The sequence below is a fragment of the Siniperca chuatsi genome, linkage group LG24, assembly GCF_020085105.1.
Source record: "Siniperca chuatsi isolate FFG_IHB_CAS linkage group LG24, ASM2008510v1, whole genome shotgun sequence".
Taxonomy (NCBI): Eukaryota; Metazoa; Chordata; class Actinopteri; order Centrarchiformes; family Sinipercidae; genus Siniperca; species Siniperca chuatsi.
In genome coordinates, this window is record NC_058065.1 from 4574644 (window position 1) to 4598183 (window position 23540).

Genomic DNA, 23540 nt, shown 5'->3' on the forward strand with positions numbered 1-23540 from the left:
GATACTTCTTAAGTGTAATGTTAAGTATTTAAGAGATAAGATAAAATAAAAACAAGTGGGCATAACTTCTGCGTCCATGTCCACTGCCGTGTCAGTGGGGTTGGTGCTGCATCTGATTGACATGTTAAAGCAAAAAAGAAACACTTCTGAGCATAACAAATAATTGGTCTTCCTGCATTGCTGGAGAAAAAAATTATCACACAGGAGTATCAATGAAGGAATGTAATTCACAGGAATGTTAGACATAATTGAATTACTGAATAATTTGATGAGCATGATGTGCACCACTGCCAAGGGCCATCACAGTCACTAGAGTCACATTCAACTAAACACTTATAGGATATTCTGGAGAGGTGCCTTAAAACATGTGTTCAACTCATGAAAACTCCAACTGAGGAATAGTGTCACATCCCTCACAAAGTTTAAAGCAATAAAGCTGTTCTGGATGTTTGCAATGGCCCAGCACTATACAAGGACTCACATGTAGGCCTGTGTTATTTTTCAGTTACCTGGTTTTCCCACTTTGCATAGAGCCAAATGGCATGCCACTGTTAATATCGCTCACTTATTTCAAATGAAATCCATTTGGCGTCTTTCAAAATGGCTTCTAATTGGACCCTTCCATTAAAGGATGGCTTCTTGAGGGTAAGGCCATTGGGCAGTCCAGCAGCCTTTATGGTCATGCTTTGATTCACCAGGGACTGTAAGGGGAGCCTTCCAGGACCTTCGGCCTCCTCTGAAAGACAGGGGCACACACATGCACGCACACATTACACAACTTTACACAGTTTGACAATTCTGACTTTCCCCTGCTGTTGATAGCCAGTGTACAGGCTATAAACATGTCATTTTGTTAAGGTGTCATAATCTTATGGTTGATGGGCACATTAGATAAATAATGTATTAATTTGATAATAATGCCACTGATTCATGGAGGCACATTAGGTTATTAAAATATAAGTCTAAGCCATTTCTTTACATTGGTCAAAAAAAGAGTTAGAAAATATCATTACTATATATTTGATCCTACACTTTTATAAACAGTACATTGACGTGATATTTGGTGCTGGGTGTTGCTGCTGAGGAGCTGTCAGCACATTTGACCCAACTACTTTTAAAAAAAAAAAGCTTTTATTTTTTACATATAGTACATATGGTCTAACTGTGCATATTCTATCATGTAGGGTAGACGTTGCGATTAAGCACCTCTTATGCTTGCCCTCTCGTGTTTAATAATTGCTCATTACATACATTCGGATTACATTCTTTGAGTGTGCAAATCATTGGATGACTTAATGTAGTATACCCTACATTAAAAAAATCTGCTGGAATATTTATTTGGGATGAACACACCACTGGTCTGTCACAATGTTCTGCTCACATCACAATTGCTGTCAAACATCCTTACATTGAACTCTATAATGATACCACTAATGAAGCTTCTTTCCAAACCTCTAACTTCTGCTGCTTCTGATGCTTTTTAATTTTGGAGCTCCCTCATCTGCCTGGCCTTGAGCCCTCACTGCTGCTGCCTCTTGAAAGTATTTCTGCTTCTGGTCTTCCCCTAATGTGGACCACCTGCACTTTATATCGTTCATTGTGCCTAAATTAAAAAAAGATGCACAGAAAACTTTACTCTCTGCACTTGTTTTTAACTACATTCATACAGAGACTGTCCAACACACTGGTTCGCACTGGCGTTGTGAAACCCATTTCTCTGTAACAACTCTGTAAAAACAACATAACGTGTAAAGTAAATGACCTGATTCTTTTAAACAGACACAGCAGTCTTACACTGACGAATGCAACATCAGCGTTTGCCAAACACTCTCCTGAACATCAGTTTCACGACTCTTGTAAACCCCTAATGTAAACAGGGCCACTATGTACAACAACAGCAAACCTTTTAGTATAACATTTAAAAGCATCTATTAAATATTGTCTCCCACCTTTGTTTCTGATAATGTCCCTACAAAAAAGATTGTATGGTGACACTTTACCATTCTGTCACTGCAGTATTCATACAGGGCACTATGGTGCTGTGATTGGTTTTCGTGTATGTTTCCATGCAACTTTCATCAGTTACTGTATTGCTCATTATCTAATTTAATACAAAGATGCCCTTCCTTCTAAACAAGATAATCTGATGAAGGTTATGTAATAAGAAAACGCTCAATCACACAAGTCAAGTACATGTCAGATTTTAACCTGCCTGTCTGTTGAGAGAGTTCAGCTGTTTCTCTTCAGTTTCAATTCAATTTTATTTATATAGCGCCAAATCATAACAGAAGTTATCTCAGAGCACTTGTCAGCAGGTCGAGCCCATACTCATTATAATATCATTTACCCAACAATTTCCACCATGAGCAAGCAGCTTAATGGTTCAGAGAAACTGCCTGTTATCTAAGAGCTAAACAGCAGCCAATTGTTTGTCCTTAATAATCTGGAGCAATCTGTCCCTGTGTGACTCCAATGAGACATTTACATGGCTGAAAAGACATTTTAGGTCATTAATAAATAGTTTTCCATGATTTTTCTAATATAACATTTTCTGCTGCATCATGTTGGTTTAAGTTTAACTCCTGTGCAAAACAATGTGTGATTTTCTTTAATTGTTTTTTTTTGAGCATTTTGTAGCTACGGGTCCAACCTTGCACACAACACACTGTGTGTAAAAATATTAGGCTAATCTAATAGTATAACAGCAGTAATGTGAGAGATCATGTGGAGGTAGGGCCCCTGCTACTTTTCCCTGAAAGTCATTAAACCCTTTGAAGAGCAATTCAAAAATATATTAACAAATAAAGACGCTACAGAAGTCTGAATCTAAATGTGAATCTAAATCTGTCGTGAGAGGACTAACAGAACAGGAATGCAGAAGAAAACATTTGCTTCACAAAATGATTGTGATGATGACTTTTTCAGATGATCTTTTTGTGTGAACTACAGACTAACTTGTACCTCCTCAGGCCTTTAAAATTTAAAAAATTAAAATTATTTAAGTAAAATGGGTAAAGGTGTGTCACAACTTAGCAAACATTACTTAATTTTAAGGGGTCACAATAAGGCAAAGTAGTTCTGATGTTTTTAGTGGCTGCATGCTGCATTTAATTATCTGTCGACATTTTGGGAAATGCCCTCATTTGCTTTTTTTGCTGCGAGTTAGACGAGAAGACTGATACCACTCTCATGTCGGCACAATGAATAAAAGGCTGCCGCCAGCAGCAGGTTAGCTTAGCTTAGCACAAAGACTGGAAACAGGGGGAAACAGCTAGCCTGGCTCTGTCCAAAGGTAACAAAATCCACCTGCCAGCATCTCTAAAGCTCATTACCACTTTATATCTCCAGCAAAGGAGCTTATACACAATCCTCCTCAACACAATATAAATAAAATGTTAGATTTAATCATGAAGTGTAGGCTAATCATAAACATCAAACAAACAAGATGCAACAAATAAGAATAACGAAAACGGGCAAAAAAAATTTAAAAACACAAAAGGACAAAAAAACAAGACTAAGAGTCTACGCTATGCTAGCAGCTCTATGAGGTTGTACCCATAGGGACAGTGGTGCTTTGAGCTAAATGCTAACACATCTTGGTTTAGCATGTTAGCATGATAACATTTGCTAATCAGCACTAAACACAAACTATAGTTGAGGCGGATGGGAATGTCATTAGTTTTTATTTAGTCTAGAGAAGAAAGGTTATGGATCACTAAACTAGCAAATGTTAGCATGCTAATGCGATAAACTAAGATGGCGGACATTATTTACATTATACCTGTTAAACATCAGCATGTTAGCGTTGTCATTGTGAGCATGTTAGCTAGCATGGCTGTAGAGTTATCTTGTATTTTATTTAGTTCGTTTTAAGTCTTATACTTTTATCTTGTTCTCCTTTTAGCAGTTGGAACTACCTTGTTCTGGAAAGTTGCAAATAAACTTGCCTTGCCTAATGAAGTAGATTGATTTATATTTGTAGGACCTCTATATTGTTCTAATAACGCTCTAATCAAACTGATAAAATGATCACTTATAGTCATTACAGAAATCAAACATGTCTCTTGAGTTCTGTTATGATGGACACGTTTTAAAGACCAGAGCTGTTGTTGGTCAAAAGAATCTCCAATACCAGACCATTAAGAGCTCAAACTCAACACAAAGCTTACTCAGAAAGCACACCTTATCACTTGTATAAAAAGCAAAGCAAATCTGGGTCAGCAGATTCTCATAATAGGTGTCCTGTATAAACTAAATGATCATGTAAACAACTCTTCATTAAGCTGTTAGTGTTTTCCTGAACAAATATTCCCTGAAACATTTTTACCAAAAGACCACAATGTACTAAAGTCTGAAGAAAAAAACACATGTGCCAGGAGATAATCAGGATTAGATAATGAGATAAATAGTTTATTAAAGAATGCAGCCCTCCAAAAGTGGATGAGCCTGTAGTTTGTGTGGCCTGTACTATAAACAGCCAGTAGATCAGTCATTGCTCTCCAATGTGTGGTGCTAAATGGAAGCTAATTATTTGCCTTTGAAACTCCCGAACCAACTTTCAACATGCTGTTTTATGTTTTTTACTGACTGTTACAAAAATAAATAAATAAATGAATATATTTTAAATACTATATCTTTTTAGAAACAAGTTTAGGGTGAAATAAAATGAAGTTTTTATCCAAGCCAGCATTTTTTATGACATTGATGAGTGTTTTTTATTATGACATGATTACATTAAACAGATGTTACTGTAGTAGTAATCATATTAACAATGTGGCTTTTAATACTTTAGTTATTAGTGGTTTTACTACTGATAGTTTAATTTTATATTAATAAATGGCAGTAAAAGTCATCACTACTGCTCATTTCACATAGAGGGTTGTAGCTGCCATACTGTGACCACTATGACTACTTTCTGTCTGTGTCCTTATGTAGTACATTCCCTTATTAATGTCTTACTGTAACCTAATCATAACTCTAACTTTACCCCTAAAACCAACAATGAAATAAACATTAACCTTTTGGGGGCTGGCTTTTTGGTCCCCAGATGGGAAGTGAGACTCCACAATGTGATAAATACCAAGTGCAACCACACACACAAACACATACCTGAGAAATGCAGATGAGATTTTAGTTTAGCCAGATATAATACTACAAATTGACATTAGACAAAATCCAAAATGCACTGCTATACTCATCACAACTGCTGAGAGATAAATTAAATATAGTCAAACCACAGTGGATAAATGACTGAATTACAAATATTTAATTTTTTTTTAATTCTAGCACAGTAGCTTGTTATTACTGTGTGGACATTGCTTTTGTTTTGAAAACAACCTCCCGTCGCTTTATTTATCCGGTTTTATTTTGAAGGTTTCCACAGGAAGCGTTAGCTTGATATAGCCGCTAACAGACGTTTTATTTGCGGAAGACTTTGTAATCAAACGGAAACACGGAAAAGAAGCATGTTAAACTTTCGTAATGAAAACAGTGAACTTGTAGCTGAGCAGCGAAGCACTAAAACCAAATATTTCAGGTGAAGAACATGGCAGACGCAGAGCGGCTAGAGCTCGGAGGAAACCCGGACTGGATGTCCAGTCTGCCCGAGGAGCTGCTGGATGTCCCGCTGTGGAACCTGGCTTTACCCGGTAAAACAGAAGGGCATATTAAAAGTTAAAATAGAAAACGTTAACGTTAGATAACACACACAGTCATGTTTTTATTTATATTTCATTTCTGGTTAAACTTGCAACCATTGTACACCTGGGGGTGTCTCTCCTCTGTATGTACACTCACTGTATGGCCAAAAGTATGTGGACAGGGGTGTCCACATACTTTTGGGCATATAGTTTATGTCTGACTGCCCTTCATTTCTCACTACAGGGAGCCATGACAGCATGTCTTTCTGTCTGGATGTCTTCTCTCCTGTCCTGAGATCAGAGCCCTGCCTCCTCAGATTGATTGACAGGTTGTTTCCCTGCTGGACTCGACCCTGTGTCTCCCGCTGGGCCACCACACAGGTAGGGGGGCACACACAAACTGTAAATTGGGGCCTAATTCAGGGCCCCACAAAGCCTATCCTTCAGAGGATTTGAAGTGGGACAATCTGGCCACCAGTGGTGCATTCAGGTGGTGTTCCTCAGCTTGTAAAGTTTATATCACTGTTTGTGCTCAAAGTTACTGATAGCAAATGGAGAAGCACCTTTACAAAGTACAGAACAGAAAGAGAGCAGAATACGCTATATGTAACATCTAAAAAATACTCCAACATACTACTCAAAGGCTGACAAAACAAAAGTAACAATACAACAATGTAAAAATACTCCATTACATGTAAACTACTGCAGTAAGAGGTATTATTTCTAATACTTAGTATTAGAAAGTATCAAAAGTACTCATTTTGCAGCAGAAAGCCCCATCAGGATTATTTTACTATGTATTATATTATTTGATTATTACTACTGCTGCATTAACATGTAAAGAGTATTTTATTATTGTAGCTGGCAAATTTTAAGTACTTTATAAACAATATGTTTATATAAGAAAACACAATGTTTGCCTCTGCACTATCCGGTTAGATGCTAAACTGCATTTTGTTGTACAATAGAGCTGAATCTAATCTAATCTAAAGTAGGACTGGATGAAAGTACTTAAGTAAAATATCTTAGTACATTTCATAGTATAGTAGTAGTAGTAATATAGTTACATTTCACCACTGTTGTTTATTAAATTACAAACTGCTATCAGCCCAGAATTGACTAGATCCACCTTAACTTCCGTTGTGTTGGTGGAGTCAGGTTTGCTTATTGGTCTTGTGTTTTTGTGGGTTTCTCTCGTGGCGCTTCAGTTTCCTCCCACACAAAAAAAAGACAAGCATGTTAGGAAAGCTTTTGCCTAGGGCTAATGATTATTTTCATTAATGATTACTCTGCCTTTATTTTCTCACTGAATTAATTCATTGTTTGGTCTATAAAATGTGGGAAGAAAACAGTGAAAAATGTCCATCACAATTTCCCAGAGCCCAACTTCAATTTGCTTAATTGTTCAGCTAAAACCCCCGAAGGCATTCAGTTTTCTATCATAGAAGGTTATGAAAACCAGCAAATATTCACATTTGACAGACAAGAAACAGTGAATTTTGGGCATTTTTGCTTAAAAAATTAACTAAACAAGAAATAGATAATCAAAATACTTGCTGATTAATTTTCTATCCATCTCTTCTATCATTTGAATAAGACACTGGCCTCAGAACTGGAGTTACTGCCACTTGCATTGAATTATTGTACATTTTTGAGAGAGACCTTTTTATAGATGTACATTTTTACATATTTTTATATTTATGCTCTTCCTCCTCTTCCCTGTGTGTGCGTGTAGCAGTCAGTCCTCAGTGATCAGTGTGATCTCGGTATTCGTTTCTTGGACCTGCGGATCGCCAGGAAGCCATCGGGAGACAGCAAATTGTTCTTCGCCCACGGCATCTACACACTGATGACTGTGAAGGTACACACACTCGCACTAATACAACAGCCCTTCCTCATGTTATACACAGTCTAAAGTTTGAACCACAGACACACAACACAGAAGCAAGAAAAGACTTTAACGACTGAAATTCTGGTGTCATGGAAATTGAGTTGAGCCAATGCAGTTGCAGCAGTTACTGAGAAAAACTTGAATACAAAATATGACTGTGTGTGTGTGTGTGTGTGTGTGTGTGTGTGTGTGTGTGTGTGTGTGTGTGTGTGTGTGTGTGGAGGGCTCTGGATGAACTGGCTAACTGGTTGGATGCTCATCCAAAAGAGATTGTAATCATTTCCTGCTCGCATTTCGAATCGCTGACTGACGAAGATCACGTCCAACTTGTGGAGTTCATCGTCGCGCTGTTCGGGAAGAAACTCTGCTCCTCACAGGTAACTGGGCTGGTAGAGCGCGAGAGAGGGACAAGGAATTTTTTTATTAATTAATCAATTAGTCGATCAACAGAAAATTAATCCACAACTATTTTGATAATTGATGAATAAAATGATCAAAAAGTAATTTATTAAGCAAACGTGTCAAACATTTGCTGGTTCCAGCTTTCTCTGTTTTATATGATTTATATTTAGGTTTTGGACTGTTGTTTGGACAAAAACAACGGCTCTCGGAAATTTTGACGTGCATTTCTCTCTTTTTTGACATTAACTGATATGAAATACTAAATGTGTTTATACGCAGGACACTCCCACTCTGCGTTCCTGTTGGTCCAGAGATCAGCAGGTCGTTATTTCCTATGGCAACCAGCAGGTGGTGCTGCAGCACCCTGAGCTGTGGACTGGAATACCTTACTGGTAAATACACAGGGATGCTTTAAGCTTGTATCTCTAATAGTTCTAATTTAAAAATATATAAATATATGTTTTGTTATGCATTAAAATCAAGCATATGCCCACAATTATAACACATTTCTAGAACTGACCACATTTTGCTAGTTTAGGCTTCCATATGACCTTCCACAATGATGCCAACATCTTTGCGGTAGACTTTCAGCTGTAAATCAAATTAAAACTAATTTAAACATTAAACCGACCGGCTTCATGGGGGCGCTCTGTCTCCAGGTATGCCGACAGCCCAGACCCTAAGAAGGTGATTGCCTACCTGGAGGACCTGAAGCGCAGAGGAAGACCAGGTAGGCAGAGGTGGAAGAAGTATTCAAATCCTTTACTAAGTAAAAGTAGCAATATTACACAAAAATACATTACAAGTCAAAGTCCTGCGTTCAGAATTTTACTTAAGTAAAAGTACAAAAGTATTAACAACAAAACACACTTAAAAATATCAAAAGTAAAACTAGTCATTATGCAGAATGGCCCCATCAGTGTTTTATTATTATATTACTGGGTTATTAATATTGATGTATTAATATTAATTGTTGAAGTTGGTCAAGGTGAAGCTCATTTTAACTACTTCATATACTGTTGGGTAGTTTAATCTACTACAATGCATCATTTTTTAAACTTATATGTTTTGTATGTAATCTGACAAGTAACCAGTCTCTATAGCTGTTAAATAAATGTAGAAGTGGCAGAAAATGGAAATACTCAAGTTCCACAGAGCTGTACTTAAGCACAGTACAACTGCAGGTAGGTCTAATTGTACTCACTGGTTTACAGACTATTTAACTATTTAACAGTTGATGTTATTTTCATGAGTCTGAACCTCAGGCAACATGCTTTCTTTGATCCCTTACTGATGTTTTAAACTGTCTGGTTTACTGACCGTTTTCCAGCTGGTTTTTACGTCAGCGGTCTGAACCTGACAGAAGACGCTCCTTACGTCCTCCTCCATCCCCTCCAGAACATGAGGAAGATGACGATGAGGGCTCTCTCGCTGCTGCTTCGCTGGGTGAGCGAGCAGCGGCCGGGGCGTGAGGCAGGCGGAGTCAACATCCTCAGCTGTGACTTTGTGGGCGTCGGCCAATTCTGCTCACTTGTGATTGGCCTAAATTACAAACTGCTGGGTGGAGACATCACGCTCCCTGCTCGTCCAGGAGCATCTTCCTCAGATGTCACTGACTGTTGACATAGCAACTGGCGATCCAACATAAGGAAACAAATCTAAGAAGTCAGTTTGCTTTCCCCCACTCAGAAAGTGTCAATTAATAATTGTTATTTTACCTCTCAAATATGTCTAATCATGTGATTATGTTGCATATTGTTTTTGGATCATCATATTTATGTTTCACTCTAATCTCTTGTACATTACGGACCATAGCTTCACTTGTTATTTTCAAATTGTACATATTCAGTTTTTCCTATTGTAATTTTGTACACTTTTGTTTAACTGCATGTTATGTAAGATGTTGCTATTTTGGAATATATATATATACACACTTTTCATACATTATATAAATAAATAAATACTTTAATATAGTTTGACTTTTGATTTTCATAGCTCTTCATGTCTAATATTCGTAGTTGCATGGTATCAATAGAAAGTACAGTAAAGCTTTAATGTCCCTGAGGGGCAATTTGGCTTACAGACAGCTGTCAATAATAATAAATAAAAAACAATACAACAATGAATAAAAAAAACAGCAATCATTACAAACAAGTACCCAGGTTAACGCCAACGTCGCATTTGGATAATATCAAAAAACATTGTCATCAAGTTAATACAAGGCTATTTGAGTTAAAGGTTTTGATCTGGCAACAGTTTGTCCTGTCTTTAACACAGGGACACTGACGACTCTAGCGACAAGAACCCAAAACCAGGGTAGAGAGCTTCAGTGAATGCACAGTAGAAAGTGTACAGGTGGATCAGAGAGTCAGATAAAACTCTGTAGAAGGACAGAGTGCCTGCAGGCCAGTCCAGATACACTCCGACTCTGTTAGAGGCAGAGGACGGAGGAGTGAGAAGAGCGGTTCTTATATTACTGTGCCAAGCATAGTAACACTTATCAGTGAACTCCAGATTCCATGACTTCTCATTCCATCCAAGCCTACTGCCATCACGGGCTCCTCTCCTTCTGAGTCCTTTGTAAGTCACTCCAATATCAACCCCTCCTTCAAAGTCCACCTCCCAGTAACAGCGACCAGTTAGACCAGTTGTACACAGCAGCTGGTAGCACCAGTCAAATCGGTCTGGGTGATCAGGATACGGCTGCTTGTCCATCGTCAGCGTCACTTTTCGGTTGTTCTCAGACAGGAGGACATTTTTGTGTGCTGTGTTTGGGTCCAATGTGAGTTCACAGACATCTGACGGAGAGAGAAAAAAAACCAAACAGAAGATGTAGGTCTGCAGGTTTTGACTGAATTGATGTCACATGAATAGACTTTCTATTTCAAACTAAACTTTAAATTTTACACACTTACATTTCCCCAGACCAGATTTTAACCACTGAACGCATCCATGATCCACGCTGGAAGAAGAAGAAGAAGAAGACAAAGTCAGACTAGCATAGAGACAATTCTGGCCCTATTTTCATGGTGGCGCTACAGCCATTTGGTATTTTCGTTTACTTTGCCTGCCTGTGTGGTATTTTGGTACCCAGTACAGCGCTAAGTGCACAGGTAGGAGGACAGGCACAAACAGGTGGGGGATTCATTCAAATGAGGCAGTGCAAAGCGAGTTATTTGTATTTAATTGGAAAATGGTTCTTAGAACCACGTCTGTTTCTGCAGCAACGTCACTCTGCTGCCAATCTGTTGATTTTGTCAACAAGAGCAGACTAAATACTTGGAGCAAGTATGCAAAGGTAACGCAATAATGCTTAAAATGTCAATTATTTTAATTTACTATTTTAATTAAATACTCCCAAGCCTGTAGATGTGTTTAAATCTGCATTAAAAATTAACGTTTAATTTGGTCAAAGCAGGAACGCCGGTAAATCTGCTTTATACTGTATGAAGAATTTCTACTTCAGTTCATTTTACACCTTTTGCACTTTGCGCTGCTGCACATACATTAACCAAAATAGCAGGTGCACTTGGAGACGCCCACATGTGTATCCTTCCTTTCTTTTTAATCCCATACCTGAGAGTATCCAGTCTCCAGTGTGGATCCTCCAGTCCAGCAGAGAACAGCTTCACTCCTGAGTCTCCTGGATGATTGTAGCTCAGGTCCAGCTCTCTCAGATGGGAGGGGTTGGACCTCAAAGCTGAGGCCAGAGAAGTACAGCCTTCCTCTGATATCAAACAGCCTGACAACCTATAGAAATACAAATACACACAACTAGGACACTTTGTGAAAATAAAAGCCCTGATTAAAATGATCTTGTTAAGATGTTTTCATTAGTCCACTGGTTTGACAATAGTTGTGATATTGCAGTTATGACTGCAGAAGATTGTAATACCGCATTGTAACCCTGGTTAGAGCACATGTGGATCCCTCTTTAAGGCTCTATAGGCCACAGGTTCCCATCCCCAGGACTGGACCATGAACATTTGCTACCAGGCAACAAGGAAACAATATGATTTGGCCAAAAAAAGCTTGTTGAGATAATTCAGTCTGGACCAAAGTGTTGGACCGACAGAACGACACTGCCTACCACTTTATCCACTTTATTTTAATTGACTAAGTGTGCCATCACTACCCTAACTTTACATGTTATTTTTGCACTAATTACTTTGAGTAGTAGTACAGTACATGAAATCAACAATTAATTACAGACCAAATAAAGTTAAGATGGGATGTAGTATAAATACTGATGAGGTGTGGATGTTTTCTCACAATAGAAATTTTGACTTAAAAAAAAAAAGGGTAGCGCAGATATATAGTAGCTAATAACAGTTGCTGACCTGAAAGTTTCCAGTCTACAGTGTGGACTCCTCAGTCCAGCAGAGAGCAGCTTCACCCCTGAATCCTGCAGGTCGTTGTTACTCAAGTCCACTTCTCTCAGACTAGACGACTTGAAGCTTAAAACTGATGAGAACTCCTGACAGCATTTCTCTGTGAGCCTAGTTTGACTCAACCTGAGAAAAATTTAAATATTCCCATTTATATTTTCTGTGTTTCAGCTTTCTGGGTGTTTCACTGTTAGTGAAGAGAAAAAGGATTCAGATAAACTACATTTCAGCAAGCATATGTAACGCTGGTATCGCTTAGCATTAACCGTTAACTAGATTGTTACTGCATTACAACTACTTTTAGGTTGCAGGTAAAAATAAAAGCATGGGGACAACTTTTTCAGTGTAACTTCAGGTTTTGATTGATACAGAAAGCTTATAACCACAAAAAGACAAGACAGATTAGAAATTTACAGTTACAAAGTAGTGTAGTGTAATATGATCTCACCTGAGAGTTTCCAGTGTACAGTGTGGACTCCTCAGTGCAGCAGACAGCAGTTTCATTCCTGAGTCCCGCAGGTCGTTGTTACTCAGTTCCAGCTCTCTCAGACTACAAGACTGGGTGCTGAGAACTGATGCCAGAGCTTCACAGCTTCTTTCTGATAACTTACAGCCACTCAGCCTAAAGAACTTCAAATCAGTAAACTTACATACTGAATACAAACATTTAACTGATAATAAATCTGATTTGAAGAAAATATATGCTTGTTTTTAGTTTGATTCATTAGAAATTGTTAGGTAATGATTTTAAAAGTTGTAGTACTTTAAGCAACATTCAAAGAAGTGGTATTAGTAATGGTCTTAGTAAGTTGTAAACCGTAGTAGCAGGAGTCAGGACAGTATGAGAGTAGGTGAATGCGGAAAGTGTCCAGTAGTTTAATAAAGAATAATAAAGAATTATAGTATAACTTGCTGAAGTAAACAAAGTAAATAAAAAAGTTTAAAAAAGTTTTTCTTTTTGTATAATTTCCTGTGACGCATGTGTAGTTTGATTTCAGCAAAACTAAGAGCTAGCTAAAAGCCAACCAAAAAAAATCACATCAACCACATCAAAGGCAAATTGGTGCAGAAATCCTTTGAACTTGTAGCAATGACACAGACTTCTAGAATATATGCAATCTCGTTAATTGAAATTTTCTCTCAACCTAAATAACAGTGGACAAAGCGCTTCCTTGTAGGAAATTTAGACCAAGAGAGTGACTACATTAGGGCAATTTCATTAACAGGCCAAGAAATTGCAGTATCATACTTAACAAATTGCAGAATACTGACCTGAGAGTTTCCAGCATACAGTGTGGACTTCCCAGTCCAGCAGGCAGCAGCTCCACTCCTGAATCATGCAGATCATTGTTACTGAGGTCCAACTCTCTCAGACTGCAGGGCTGGGAGCTGAGAACTGATGTGAACTCCTGGCAGCATTTCTCTGTGAGGTTGGTTTGATTCAACCTGTCAAAGGAACAGAAACATTTACCGTTTTACTATATTTAAAAAGGGGCTCACTAGGAAGTCACTGCTCCCAGCCAAGAAATAAATAGTCCAGCATATAACCCACTGTTAACCACATTCTCGTTTTTACCGCATGTTGTTTTTACACTTTGGTTTTTGTACTGATCAAACAAACGAGATGTGTTAATTAGTGAGCTTTAGGGGTGCTGGTACGTGGATTTTGTTACCTTCAGACCCAGGCTAGCTGTTTCCCCTTGTTTCCAGTCTTTATGCTAAGATAACCAGCATCGTATCAAACTCTTGGCAAGAAAGCAAATAAGAATATGTCCCAAAATGTCGAATTATTCCTTTGACTCTTTTAGTGGAAATAAAGTAACACAGTAGAAAACAGAGGTCTACACTTTTATCAAACAGGACTTATAAAAAAAACCCAACAATATACAACACACAGTGTTACCGTTACAAAATCTTGTTACCCCAAAACCTTATAACATTAATCTAACCTGAGAATTTGGAGTGAACAGTGTGGACTTGCTAGTCCAGCAGAGAGCAGTTTCACTCCTGAATCCTGCAGGTCGTTGTTACTCAGGTCCAGCACTCTCAAACTAGAAGACTTGGAGCTGAGAACTGACGAGAACTCTTGACAGCATTTCTCTGTGAGCCTAGTTTGATTCAACCTAGAAAATGGGGGGGGGGGGGGAATAATCTCAGGTGTTTAGCTTTGTAGAGCATAATAGGTTCAGTGTCTTAGTCAAGTACACATTACAACTAAAAACATCTGATTCTTTTAGATTGTTCACCCTCAAATTAAAATAATTGCAATGTTTCTAACACACAATCATCAACTTTTAATTTGATCAATACAAGGAATTTATGACCACAAATAATACACAAACAAGAACGAGCAGCATGCATTATAGTTTGAATTTAGTAACTTAATAATTCACAAGCATGTGATCTAACCTGAGAATTTCCAGTCGACAATGCTGACTCTCCTGTCCAGCAGAGAACAGCATCACTCCTGAATCCTGCAGATCATTGTTACTCAGATCCAGCTCTCTCAGAGTAGAGAATTGGTGGCTGAGAACTGAAGCCAGAGTACCATGGCTTTTGTCTGATAAATTACAGCCAATCAGCCTAAAGAAGAATTTTTAATTAGTCGACTTGGATATTGAATAAAAATATGTTCAAGAATAAGCGTACATTTACTGTGTCACGCCTCTGAGTCGTTAACACCCTTTGAAACATAATTTATCCTGACCTAAGTGTGTCCAGTGTACAGTGTGGATTTTCCAGTCCAGCAGAGAGCAGCTTCACTCCTGAGTCCTGCAGGTCATTATTACTTAAGTCCAGGTCTCTCAGACTAGACGACTTTGTGCCGAGAACTGATGATAACTCCTGGCAACATTTCTCTGTGAGATTGTTGTGGTTCAACCTGGTAAAATAAATACAAGCATTTTTTGTTAAATTTTAGATATTTAGCTTTCCAAAGCGACTTATTCAACAGCGTTTGGACAGGGAACATTTCTAGTTTCAGGGGAATAAACATTTAAAGCCTTTAGTAGAATTTCAGAAGTAGACGTTTAAATGTTGTATCTACCATACAGTACATAATCTAACCTTAGCATTTCCAGTCTACAGTGTGGATTCTCCAGTCCAGCAGAAAGCAGCTTCACTCCTGAATCCTGCAGATTGTTGTTACTCAGATCGAGCTCTCTCAGAGTAGAAGACTGGGAGCTGAGAACTGATGCCAGACCTTCACAGCTTTTGTCTGACAGGTTACAGTCACTTAGCCTGAAGAACAACATGCAACAAAAATGTATTTTCAAAATAATCATTATTTCTCACCTAATAAAAGAATAATGATACTCCCAAACATTCCAATAAAAAACAACAACACTGTATTAGATATGTTTTGCTCACAGGCATTTTTATATTATCAAGTAAGCCTATGTAACTTTAGCTGAAAATCAACCACTGTGACCATAAGTGAATCACAAGTCAATATTTTGCACATCCCTGCACAAAACTGTACAGCTCTCATTTAAAGAACACTCATATTGTACATATCTTTTAATATTTTTCATATTTGATATTTATGCTTCTTGACTTGCAGTACTTGCTTTATCTTTTCTACTTACTATGTTTATTGTTATGCACCAATATTCCAAGGCAAATTCCTTGTATGTGAAAACCTACATGGCATATAAACCTGATTCTGAAGTGACACTTACAAAGATCATGGGTCAATAGAGCTGCAACACTTAGTTGATTAATCTATTAGTGGATTTAAAGACAATTAATTGGCAACTACTTTGATTATCAAGAAATCATTTTTAGTAATTTTTAAGAGAAAATTCCATACTTCTCTGGCTCCAGCCTCTACAATGTAATTATTTGCTGTTTTTTGTGGTCTTCTACAATTGTTAACTAAATATCTTGGGGTTTTGGATTGTTGGTTGGACAAAACAAGACATTTGAGGATGTCATTTTGGACTGTCAGACTGTCACAGACAGTGTAATTGATTTGTTTGGAATTAGTAATGTAATTGTAATTTTGTAGGAGGAATCAGTAGTTTAGAAGATATTTCAAATGATTCAAATGAACATTTTCAGGATCAACAACTTTGATAATCTATATTGTTCTTTTTGTTAATAAATCAGACAACATCATTTTGGTTTACGCCTTCGATAGGAAGACAGACAGGGTGGGGGAGTCAGAAAGACAGAAGACTACTGCATTGTTGTTTTTGGCCTTTCATCAGATTTGTTGACAAAAAGAAGAAAAAAAAAATACAGCCTTATCACTTAATCTGTCCTTTTTTCTTTAAACTTACAGAGACTTATTGGAAGCCTTGACCACTGGCAGTAGTCTCAGAAGACCCTCCTCAGAAGCAGAGTATTTCTTCAGGTCAAACACATCCAAGTCTTTCTCCGATGACAGCAAGATGAAGGCCAGAGCTGACCACTGAGCAGGAGAGAGTTTCTCTCTGGACAGACTTCCTGAACTCAGGTACTGTTGGATCTCCTCCTCTAGAGAACAATCATTCAGTTCATTCAGACAGTGGAACAGATTGATGCTTCTCTCCGGAGACAGATTCTTCCTGATCACGCTCTTGATGTACTGGACTGTTTCCTGATTGGTGTTTGAGCTATTTCCTGTGTGTGTCATCAGGCCTCGTAGGAGAGTCTGATTGGTCTGCAGTGAAAGGCCCAGGAGGAAGCGGAGGAACAAATCCAGGTGCCCATTTGGACTATGTAAAGTCTTGTCCACAGCACTTTGGAAGAGGTATGATAGTTTAGATTTGTCCCTTAATAGATTAGACAACCAAGTTTTTGGCTGTGACAGCAGATTGATGCCAGAGTTGGTAAAAGTCAGGAAGACATAAAGAGCAGCCAGAAACTCCTGAATGCTCAGATGAACAAAGCAGAACACCTTCTCGTCATACAGCCCTTTCTCCTCTTTAAAAATCTGTGTGAACACTCCTGAGTACACGGACGCTGCTGTGATATCGATGCCACACTCTGTCAGGTCTGATTCATAGAAGATCAGGTTTCCTTTCTGCAGCTGCTCAAAAGCCAGTTTTCCCAGAGACAAAACCATCTCCCTGCTCCCTGGGTTCCAGTGTGGCTCTGTGTCAGCTCCTACATTATACTTGATGGTCCACAGTTTGGCTTGAACCACCAGGAAGTGGATGTACATCTCAGTCAGGGTCTTGGGCAGCTCTCCTCCCTCTCTGGTTTTCAACACGTCCTCCAGAACTGTAGCAGTGATCCAGCAGAAGACTGGGATGTGGCACATGATGTGGAGGCTTCGTGATGTCTTGATATGGGATATAATTCTGTTTGCCTGCTCTTCTTCTCTGAATCTCTTCCTGAAGTACTCCTCTTTCTGTTCATCAGTGAACCCTCTGACCTCTGTCACCATGTCAACACACTCAGGAGGGATCTGATTGGCTGCTGCAGGTCGTGTGGTTATCCAGAGGCGAGCAGAGGGAAGCAGTGTCCCCTTGATGAGGTTTGTCAGCAGCACATCCACTGAGGTGGACTCTGTAACATCAGTCAGGATCTCATTGTTGGAGAAGTCCAGAGGAAGTCGACACTCATCCAGACCATCAAAGATGAACACAACCTGGAACTTGTCAAACCTGCAGACTCCTGCTTCTTTGGTCTCACCAAAGAAGTTATGAACAAGTTTCACCAAGCTGTACTTCCTCCCCTTCAGCAAATTCAGCTCTTTGAAAGTGAAAGGAAATGTGAAGTGAATGTCCTGGTTGGCTTTGCCTTCAGCCCAGTCCAGAGTGTACTTCTGTGTTAAGACTGTTTTCCCAATGCCAGCGACTCCCTTTGTCATCACCGTTCTGATTGGCTGATCTCTTCCAGGTGAGGGTTTAAAGATGTCTTCACATTTGATTGTCGTTTCTGGTCTGGCTGGTTTCCTAGCGGCTGTTTCAATCTGTCTGATCTCATGTTCATCATTGACCACTCCAGTCCCCCCCTCTGTGATGTAGAGCTCTGTGTAGATCTCATTCAGAAGGGTTGGGTTTCCTGTTTTAGCGATCCCCTCAAACAAACACTGGAACTTCTGCTTCAAACTAGATTTGAGTTTTCGTTGGCACGCCACCGGAGATTCTGCATGAACAAAAAACAACGTAAATAGATGCTACAATAAATGTGGCAACTGCAATCGAGCGTTTGTTAAACCGTGCCGTGCTAGCCATAGCAAATCTGTCAAGCTTTGGATCATTAACTGCCATTAACTACAGTAATTTGTGGGGTTACTATGTTACGTTAAAAAACCCACGTTCACCAACTACCACATCCAGTGTGTAGTATTTTCCCCATTGTGTGAAAGTTGGTCTTGGATGCTATCACAGTTAGGGTAACGTTAGCATATCTGTCCTGCTAGCCGACATAACGTTATGTTTGCCAAACACATCAGTTAGTCCTCAGTCTAAAAGTATTTTTTTTTGTACCAGCAGCCAAACGGGGTTATGTTAGAATGAATAATAGTCTAATTTTACATTTTTCCTTATCATACATATAATACTAGGACTAACTAGTACTACACTACAATAACAATGCCGTTTCTTTATTAAGCATCACATTCAAATCTATAGATTTCTAGCAGTTTGGAAGTGTAAGACATATTCCTTTTCCCCACTTATTCCTCCGTTCCATTGTGTTAAAGCAGTAAAAATCATCTTACTGCTCTGCAGAGCGTCAGCCAGCTCCTCCTGCTTTATTCTCCTCAGGAAGTACAGCACAATTTTCAGAAATGCCTCTCTACTGCTCCTCATATCTTCTTCCTCCTCGCTGTCCATCACCTCGTCATCCGAACACTCTGAACTCAGAACCCTCTGCACCCTCCTCAGCTCGTTCTTCACAAAACCGATAATGTTCTCCTCAAGCAGCTGGAAAATTATATATAAACTTAATTTTCAATGTAAACTAGTAGAAACATGTTCAATCCATTATACAGCGAAATAAAAACAAGAACTGTTGTGACTGTTGTAGTTGCTTATTAGTGTGCTTGTACATTTACAGACCATAAATACGGAGTCCCTGTCCGTTTGATCTTCCAGGGCAGACTGATCAGTGTGAACCTCTGACATCTCCTCTTGTAGTCTGTGGAGGAAAACACACCCCAGCATCTTTTCATATTCATTTATTTTGATAGTGGTTGGCTTTTTGTTTTACTGGAAAAAAGAGAAATCATTCAGTTTTTTCAAGATTTTGATAAATTATTTTATTTACTTGGCGATTTTTTAATCATTAAAATTTGGCTGGGTGGTTAATAAACACATTTTTCTGTGGTGTGACAAACTCACAACACATTTATTATTGCTTTACTTTAAGGAGACATAAAGGCTTAGAAGAAGTATGTCTGGGGCATGATTTACAGGTATCTCAGCCTAATATAGTCAGCTATGAAGGTTGCCATTTGCTCGTCCCAGCTCTTTTATCAAATTTGGATTTTCTGGCTCCAGTAGCAAAATAGAAAATAATAGAGCTGAAAAGATAAAAAATTTTGTTTCTTTTTTTTGTGTATTAACACAAAATAAATTGGAAACAATTGATAAATTAATCGTTTAAGTTATTTTTTGCTGCTTTTCTGTTTTCTATGGAAGAAAAATGAATATCTGAGTTTTTCAGACAGCAACGCAAAACAGAAAAGATGTCATCTTGGGCTTTGGGAGATAATATTTGGGCATTTTTCACTATTGAAAAAAACTATTGAAATTATATCAGGGCTGCAATTAACAATATTTTCATTATCCATTAATGACATCTTCAAATTGCATGTTTTGTCCAACCAACAGCCCCAAACCCAAAGATATTCAATTTACTATCATAAGTGACGAAGAAAAGCAGCAAATACTCGCATTTCACAAGCTGGAACCAGAGAATGTTTCGTATTTTTGCTTGAAAAATTATTGAAACTATTAACATACTGTCTCTGGGCCACAATGTTATTACTAATACGTCTTGTTCTTTAAATTGCTTTGTTACTAATACTGACATTGCATAGTAGCATATTGACTTACTCTGTTTCAAAAGAACGCTGTCCTTTAAAGGCGAGAGGCGGTTCGATTGACTGATCGCTCTTCATGAACACACAACTGGGCCCAGGAGAGTCCGGTCTCTCCTCCTGGATTCTGAGAGAGAGAGACAAACAGTTGATAAAAGAAAGATGGTTTCCCTCTAAAAACTGCTTTGTTAATGCTCACATAGTAGAAAGTAAAAAGTTGACTTACTCTGTTTCAGAAGGACGTTGTTTTTGAAAAGCAAGAGGTGACTCCATTGACCGGTTGCTCTTCATGGACACACAGCTGGGTACAGGGGAGGCTGGTCTCTCCTGCTGCTGCTGCTCTGGGCTTAAACACAATACAGACATTTTACATTTTAATATTGTAGGTAAAATGATGCAACTGCTGAGCTCTGATAGTCATGGACACTTAAGATCCTTGTCTCACCTCTGAGCTTTGGTCGAGCTGCCATGTTCCCCAAATGGAGTACGTTTGGAGGGGAGGATTCCCTCATCTATCCCTTCAGGCAGATCCATAGTACAGCTTACACCTTCACAAAAAAAAATATATAACCAAATTGCTGTGTCAGTCAGACTGAAAATGAAACTGACAATGCTCCATCAAGCCTGCCCTTGTTTTGGTCATGTTTGATTTGGCCACAAACATAACAAATGTTGAATACTATGATAAATGCTCTATTAAAGTGCATAGGATAGTCAGAGCTAACAATTCCAGCTTGTGTATCCTGTTTGTGTGTATATCTGAGATCTGAACTTTCATTGTCAAAATCTAGAGAGTATCAGTGTGATATTAAACCAGTCTAACCTGAAGCCAGAAATCAAGGTTTGGCCAGGGCCTGCAGAGATAGGTGGGGTTGTACCAGCTGCCAACCAAACTCTGTAGAGTTGTTTATGTATTAATCCTCTCATTTTACTTATTCATTCAACAGTTTAATTATATTTTCTGCCTATTTGAGAAATTCCTTTCATTTTAATTGTCAACAGACCCTTTGACAGAAGTGTCACAGCATGCAATACCCAGCTGTAGCTAATATCATTAACGATGCAGCATTTAACTCTATTGTCAGTATTAGTGCTCTTGCTAATTGGGGCACCTAAATCACACTTACCCATTATTCGCTTAATTAGTTGCAGCTGTGTGCGGAGATGCATTACCTCCAGTCATTTTCTAGGGAGCATTTTTGCATTGAGATACTCTGGAACTTGCTATCTACTGATCTAGGAGCAGTTTAAGACACGATCCAATTACTGAGGTGATGTAGTTCTACTGTAACTCCCGTAGATGGTGCACGTTAACAAAATAATCTATTCCACAGTCAGTGGTGGAGGGAGGTATTCAGTACTAATACCACACTGTAAAAATACTCCATTACTTACTGTCCCCTGTGACTGTTATTATTATATATGACTATTATATATTATATAATTGGATAATTATTACTCATGCATTAATGTAAAAGCAGGATTTTACATTTGATATGTAGTGGGTTCAGGTGGAGCTAATAGCTTTTCAACTATTTTGTTTATTATTACTAATGATTATTTTCATTATAGATTAATCTGCTGATTATGTTCGCCATTAAAATCCATTGATTGTTTGGTTTGTAAGAATTACAATTACCCAGAGCCCAAAGTGACACCTTCACAATGCTTGTTTTGTCTAATCAATAGTCCAAAACCTCAAAAATTATTAACAATAAATTAAAAATATTAAAAAGGAAAAGCAGCAAATCCTCACAACTGATAAGCCGGAGCCATGAATTGTTTTTGCATGAACGATGATCAAAATAGTTTCCAATTTTCTGTCAATTGATTAATCGACTAATAGTTTCAGCTGTACTTCTACATACTCATATTCATGTGTGTCGCTATCCTCGCCAGCTCCTGTTTTTTTGCTTCAGGAAGGGGTCTGAAGGAATTAATTGACCCAGAAGTGTCAGGCCTGTTCCCTCCCATCTTCTAAAAGCACTGCTGATATTGCTGTCACACAATTCCTTGCTCTAACAGGACACTTGTGTGGGCAAGCTAAATTGAAGACGTCTAGATGGTACAACAGGTCATGTTATATTGGTTTAATACTGTACCTTATGCCCTATTTATTCAGATAATAACCTAACAGGGAGTTACAGAATCCTTAAAAACTCATTAAAAACCAAATATGCACATAAAACTGAGCTATCTCTGACGTCTGAATATCATTAATAGTTAAATTAGAAAAACCTGATTAATTCTATGATTGTGTCATATTAACCAATGCCACATACACACAGTTTTTACTCTGTTTTTGTTGTTCAGAAGCCTAAAAATACTGTTGGAAAGTACATTTACTCAAGTACTGTACACATGTACTTTACTTGAGTATATTTTTCATACTTTTTCAGAGTAAATGTTTTTTGTTTTTTTTTTTACTCCAGAGTTAGGCTACTTGGCAAATTAAGATTTTACATACAGTACAAGCCAAAGGATTATCATTTTTTACAGTTAACTGTGTATAAAACAGTCTTCACCATCACCAGCTACAACACTAAAGTAGTGCTTATACAGTAATCAATCAACATTAATAATAAATTAATATAATACGTAATAATATACAATGACAGGGGTCATTCTGCTTTTACTTTTGATAATTTTAAGTGCATTTTGAATGCTATTTCAACTACTGTCAGCATCTCTGACTTAATATGCTCACAGGAAATACTGTTACTGTACCGTTATTGTGGCTTTTTAGACCATTTTAACGCCGAATAAGAGCTGTTTTTTAGACTGTGACACCTTTAATGCTAACAGGCTATAAAACAAAACAAAAAAGGAGAAGACAGTAGTCTGTTTCTTACCTTTTCCTCGGTTAAAATAGCTGCGTCACACTGGCGTGAAACTAACTTCCGACTTCAACGAGGAAATCAGCCAAAAATAAACAAACAGAGCAAAGAGAGAAAGGAAAAAGACGGATCATCAGTTTACCTGTCTGTCACACAAGACATATTTTAAACAACACACCTGGCTAGGTGTTTAAACTTTAGCCAAACTGTCGTGTTTAAACTTTAGACAAATTGTCGCGAAGCAAGCTAACGCCCTGAGTTTTCACTGCAGGCATCTAGTAAGGATGTGACCTGCCCCTGACCCCGATGCAGAGGCGTCTTACTACCCGAATTAAAAAACAAAGCCCTAATAAAAGCTTTTAAAGGTACATTTGGGGGCTTTGGCGGGGGGGATTAAGGTACGTA

The 23540-nt window shown here is 38.3% G+C and overlaps 2 protein-coding genes across 4 annotated transcripts; one reads left to right on the forward strand and one right to left on the reverse strand.

The window, feature by feature from the left end:
- The first annotated feature begins 5373 nt into the window (after window positions 1-5373).
- LOC122872119 (PI-PLC X domain-containing protein 1-like) lies at window positions 5374-9905 on the forward strand. Of its 2 annotated transcripts, none has more exons than XM_044187891.1 (7): window positions 5374-5648; window positions 5884-6020; window positions 7378-7501; window positions 7753-7907; window positions 8212-8324; window positions 8592-8662; window positions 9263-9905. In XM_044187891.1, exons 1-7 carry the CDS (start codon window positions 5546-5548, stop codon window positions 9553-9555), a joined length of 996 nt encoding a protein of 331 aa, XP_044043826.1. In that variant the 5' UTR covers window positions 5374-5545; the 3' UTR covers window positions 9556-9905. The 2 variants fall into 2 exon arrangements, with proteins under 2 accessions (XP_044043826.1, XP_044043825.1); XM_044187890.1 differs by having other exon boundaries at window positions 5375-5648; window positions 7375-7501.
- LOC122872118 (NACHT, LRR and PYD domains-containing protein 12-like) lies at window positions 9882-23540 on the reverse strand. Of its 2 annotated transcripts, XM_044187888.1 has the most exons (17): window positions 23151-23522; window positions 20744-20846; window positions 20525-20644; window positions 20315-20425; window positions 19316-19394; window positions 18976-19180; window positions 16604-18398; window positions 15387-15560; window positions 15028-15201; window positions 14730-14903; window positions 14270-14443; window positions 13593-13766; window positions 12769-12942; window positions 12273-12446; window positions 11509-11682; window positions 10848-10894; window positions 9882-10730 (listed from the first exon to the last, which is right to left on the reverse strand). In XM_044187888.1, the coding sequence occupies exons 2-17, from the start codon at window positions 20830-20832 to the stop codon at window positions 10201-10203; spliced, it is 4368 nt and encodes a 1455-aa protein (XP_044043823.1). In that variant the 5' UTR covers window positions 20833-20846; window positions 23151-23522; the 3' UTR covers window positions 9882-10200. The 2 variants fall into 2 exon arrangements, with proteins under 2 accessions (XP_044043823.1, XP_044043824.1); XM_044187889.1 differs by lacking the exons at window positions 9882-10730; window positions 10848-10894; window positions 11509-11682 and having other exon boundaries at window positions 12296-12507; window positions 23151-23540.

Coding starts and splice junctions, on each gene's coding strand:
- LOC122872119 (XM_044187890.1), top strand. CDS start 5,546: ATGGCAGACGCAGAGCGGCTAGAGCTCGGAGGAAACCCGGACTGGATG. Junction 7,908..8,211: donor AGAAACTCTGCTCCTCACAG/GTAACTGGGCTG, acceptor GTTTATACGCAG/GACACTCCCACTCTGCGTTC. Junction 8,325..8,591: donor TGGACTGGAATACCTTACTG/GTAAATACACAG, acceptor CTCTGTCTCCAG/GTATGCCGACAGCCCAGACC.
- LOC122872118 (XM_044187888.1), bottom strand. CDS start 20,832: ATGGATCTGCCTGAAGGGATAGATGAGGGAATCCTCCCCTCCAAACGT. Junction 20,426..20,524: donor CAACGTCCTTCTGAAACAGA/GTAAGTCAACTT, acceptor TCTCTCTCTCAG/AATCCAGGAGGAGAGACCGG. Junction 12,943..13,592: donor TGTATGCTGGAAACTCTCAG/GTCAGTATTCTG, acceptor GAAGTTCTTTAG/GCTGAGTGGCTGTAAGTTAT.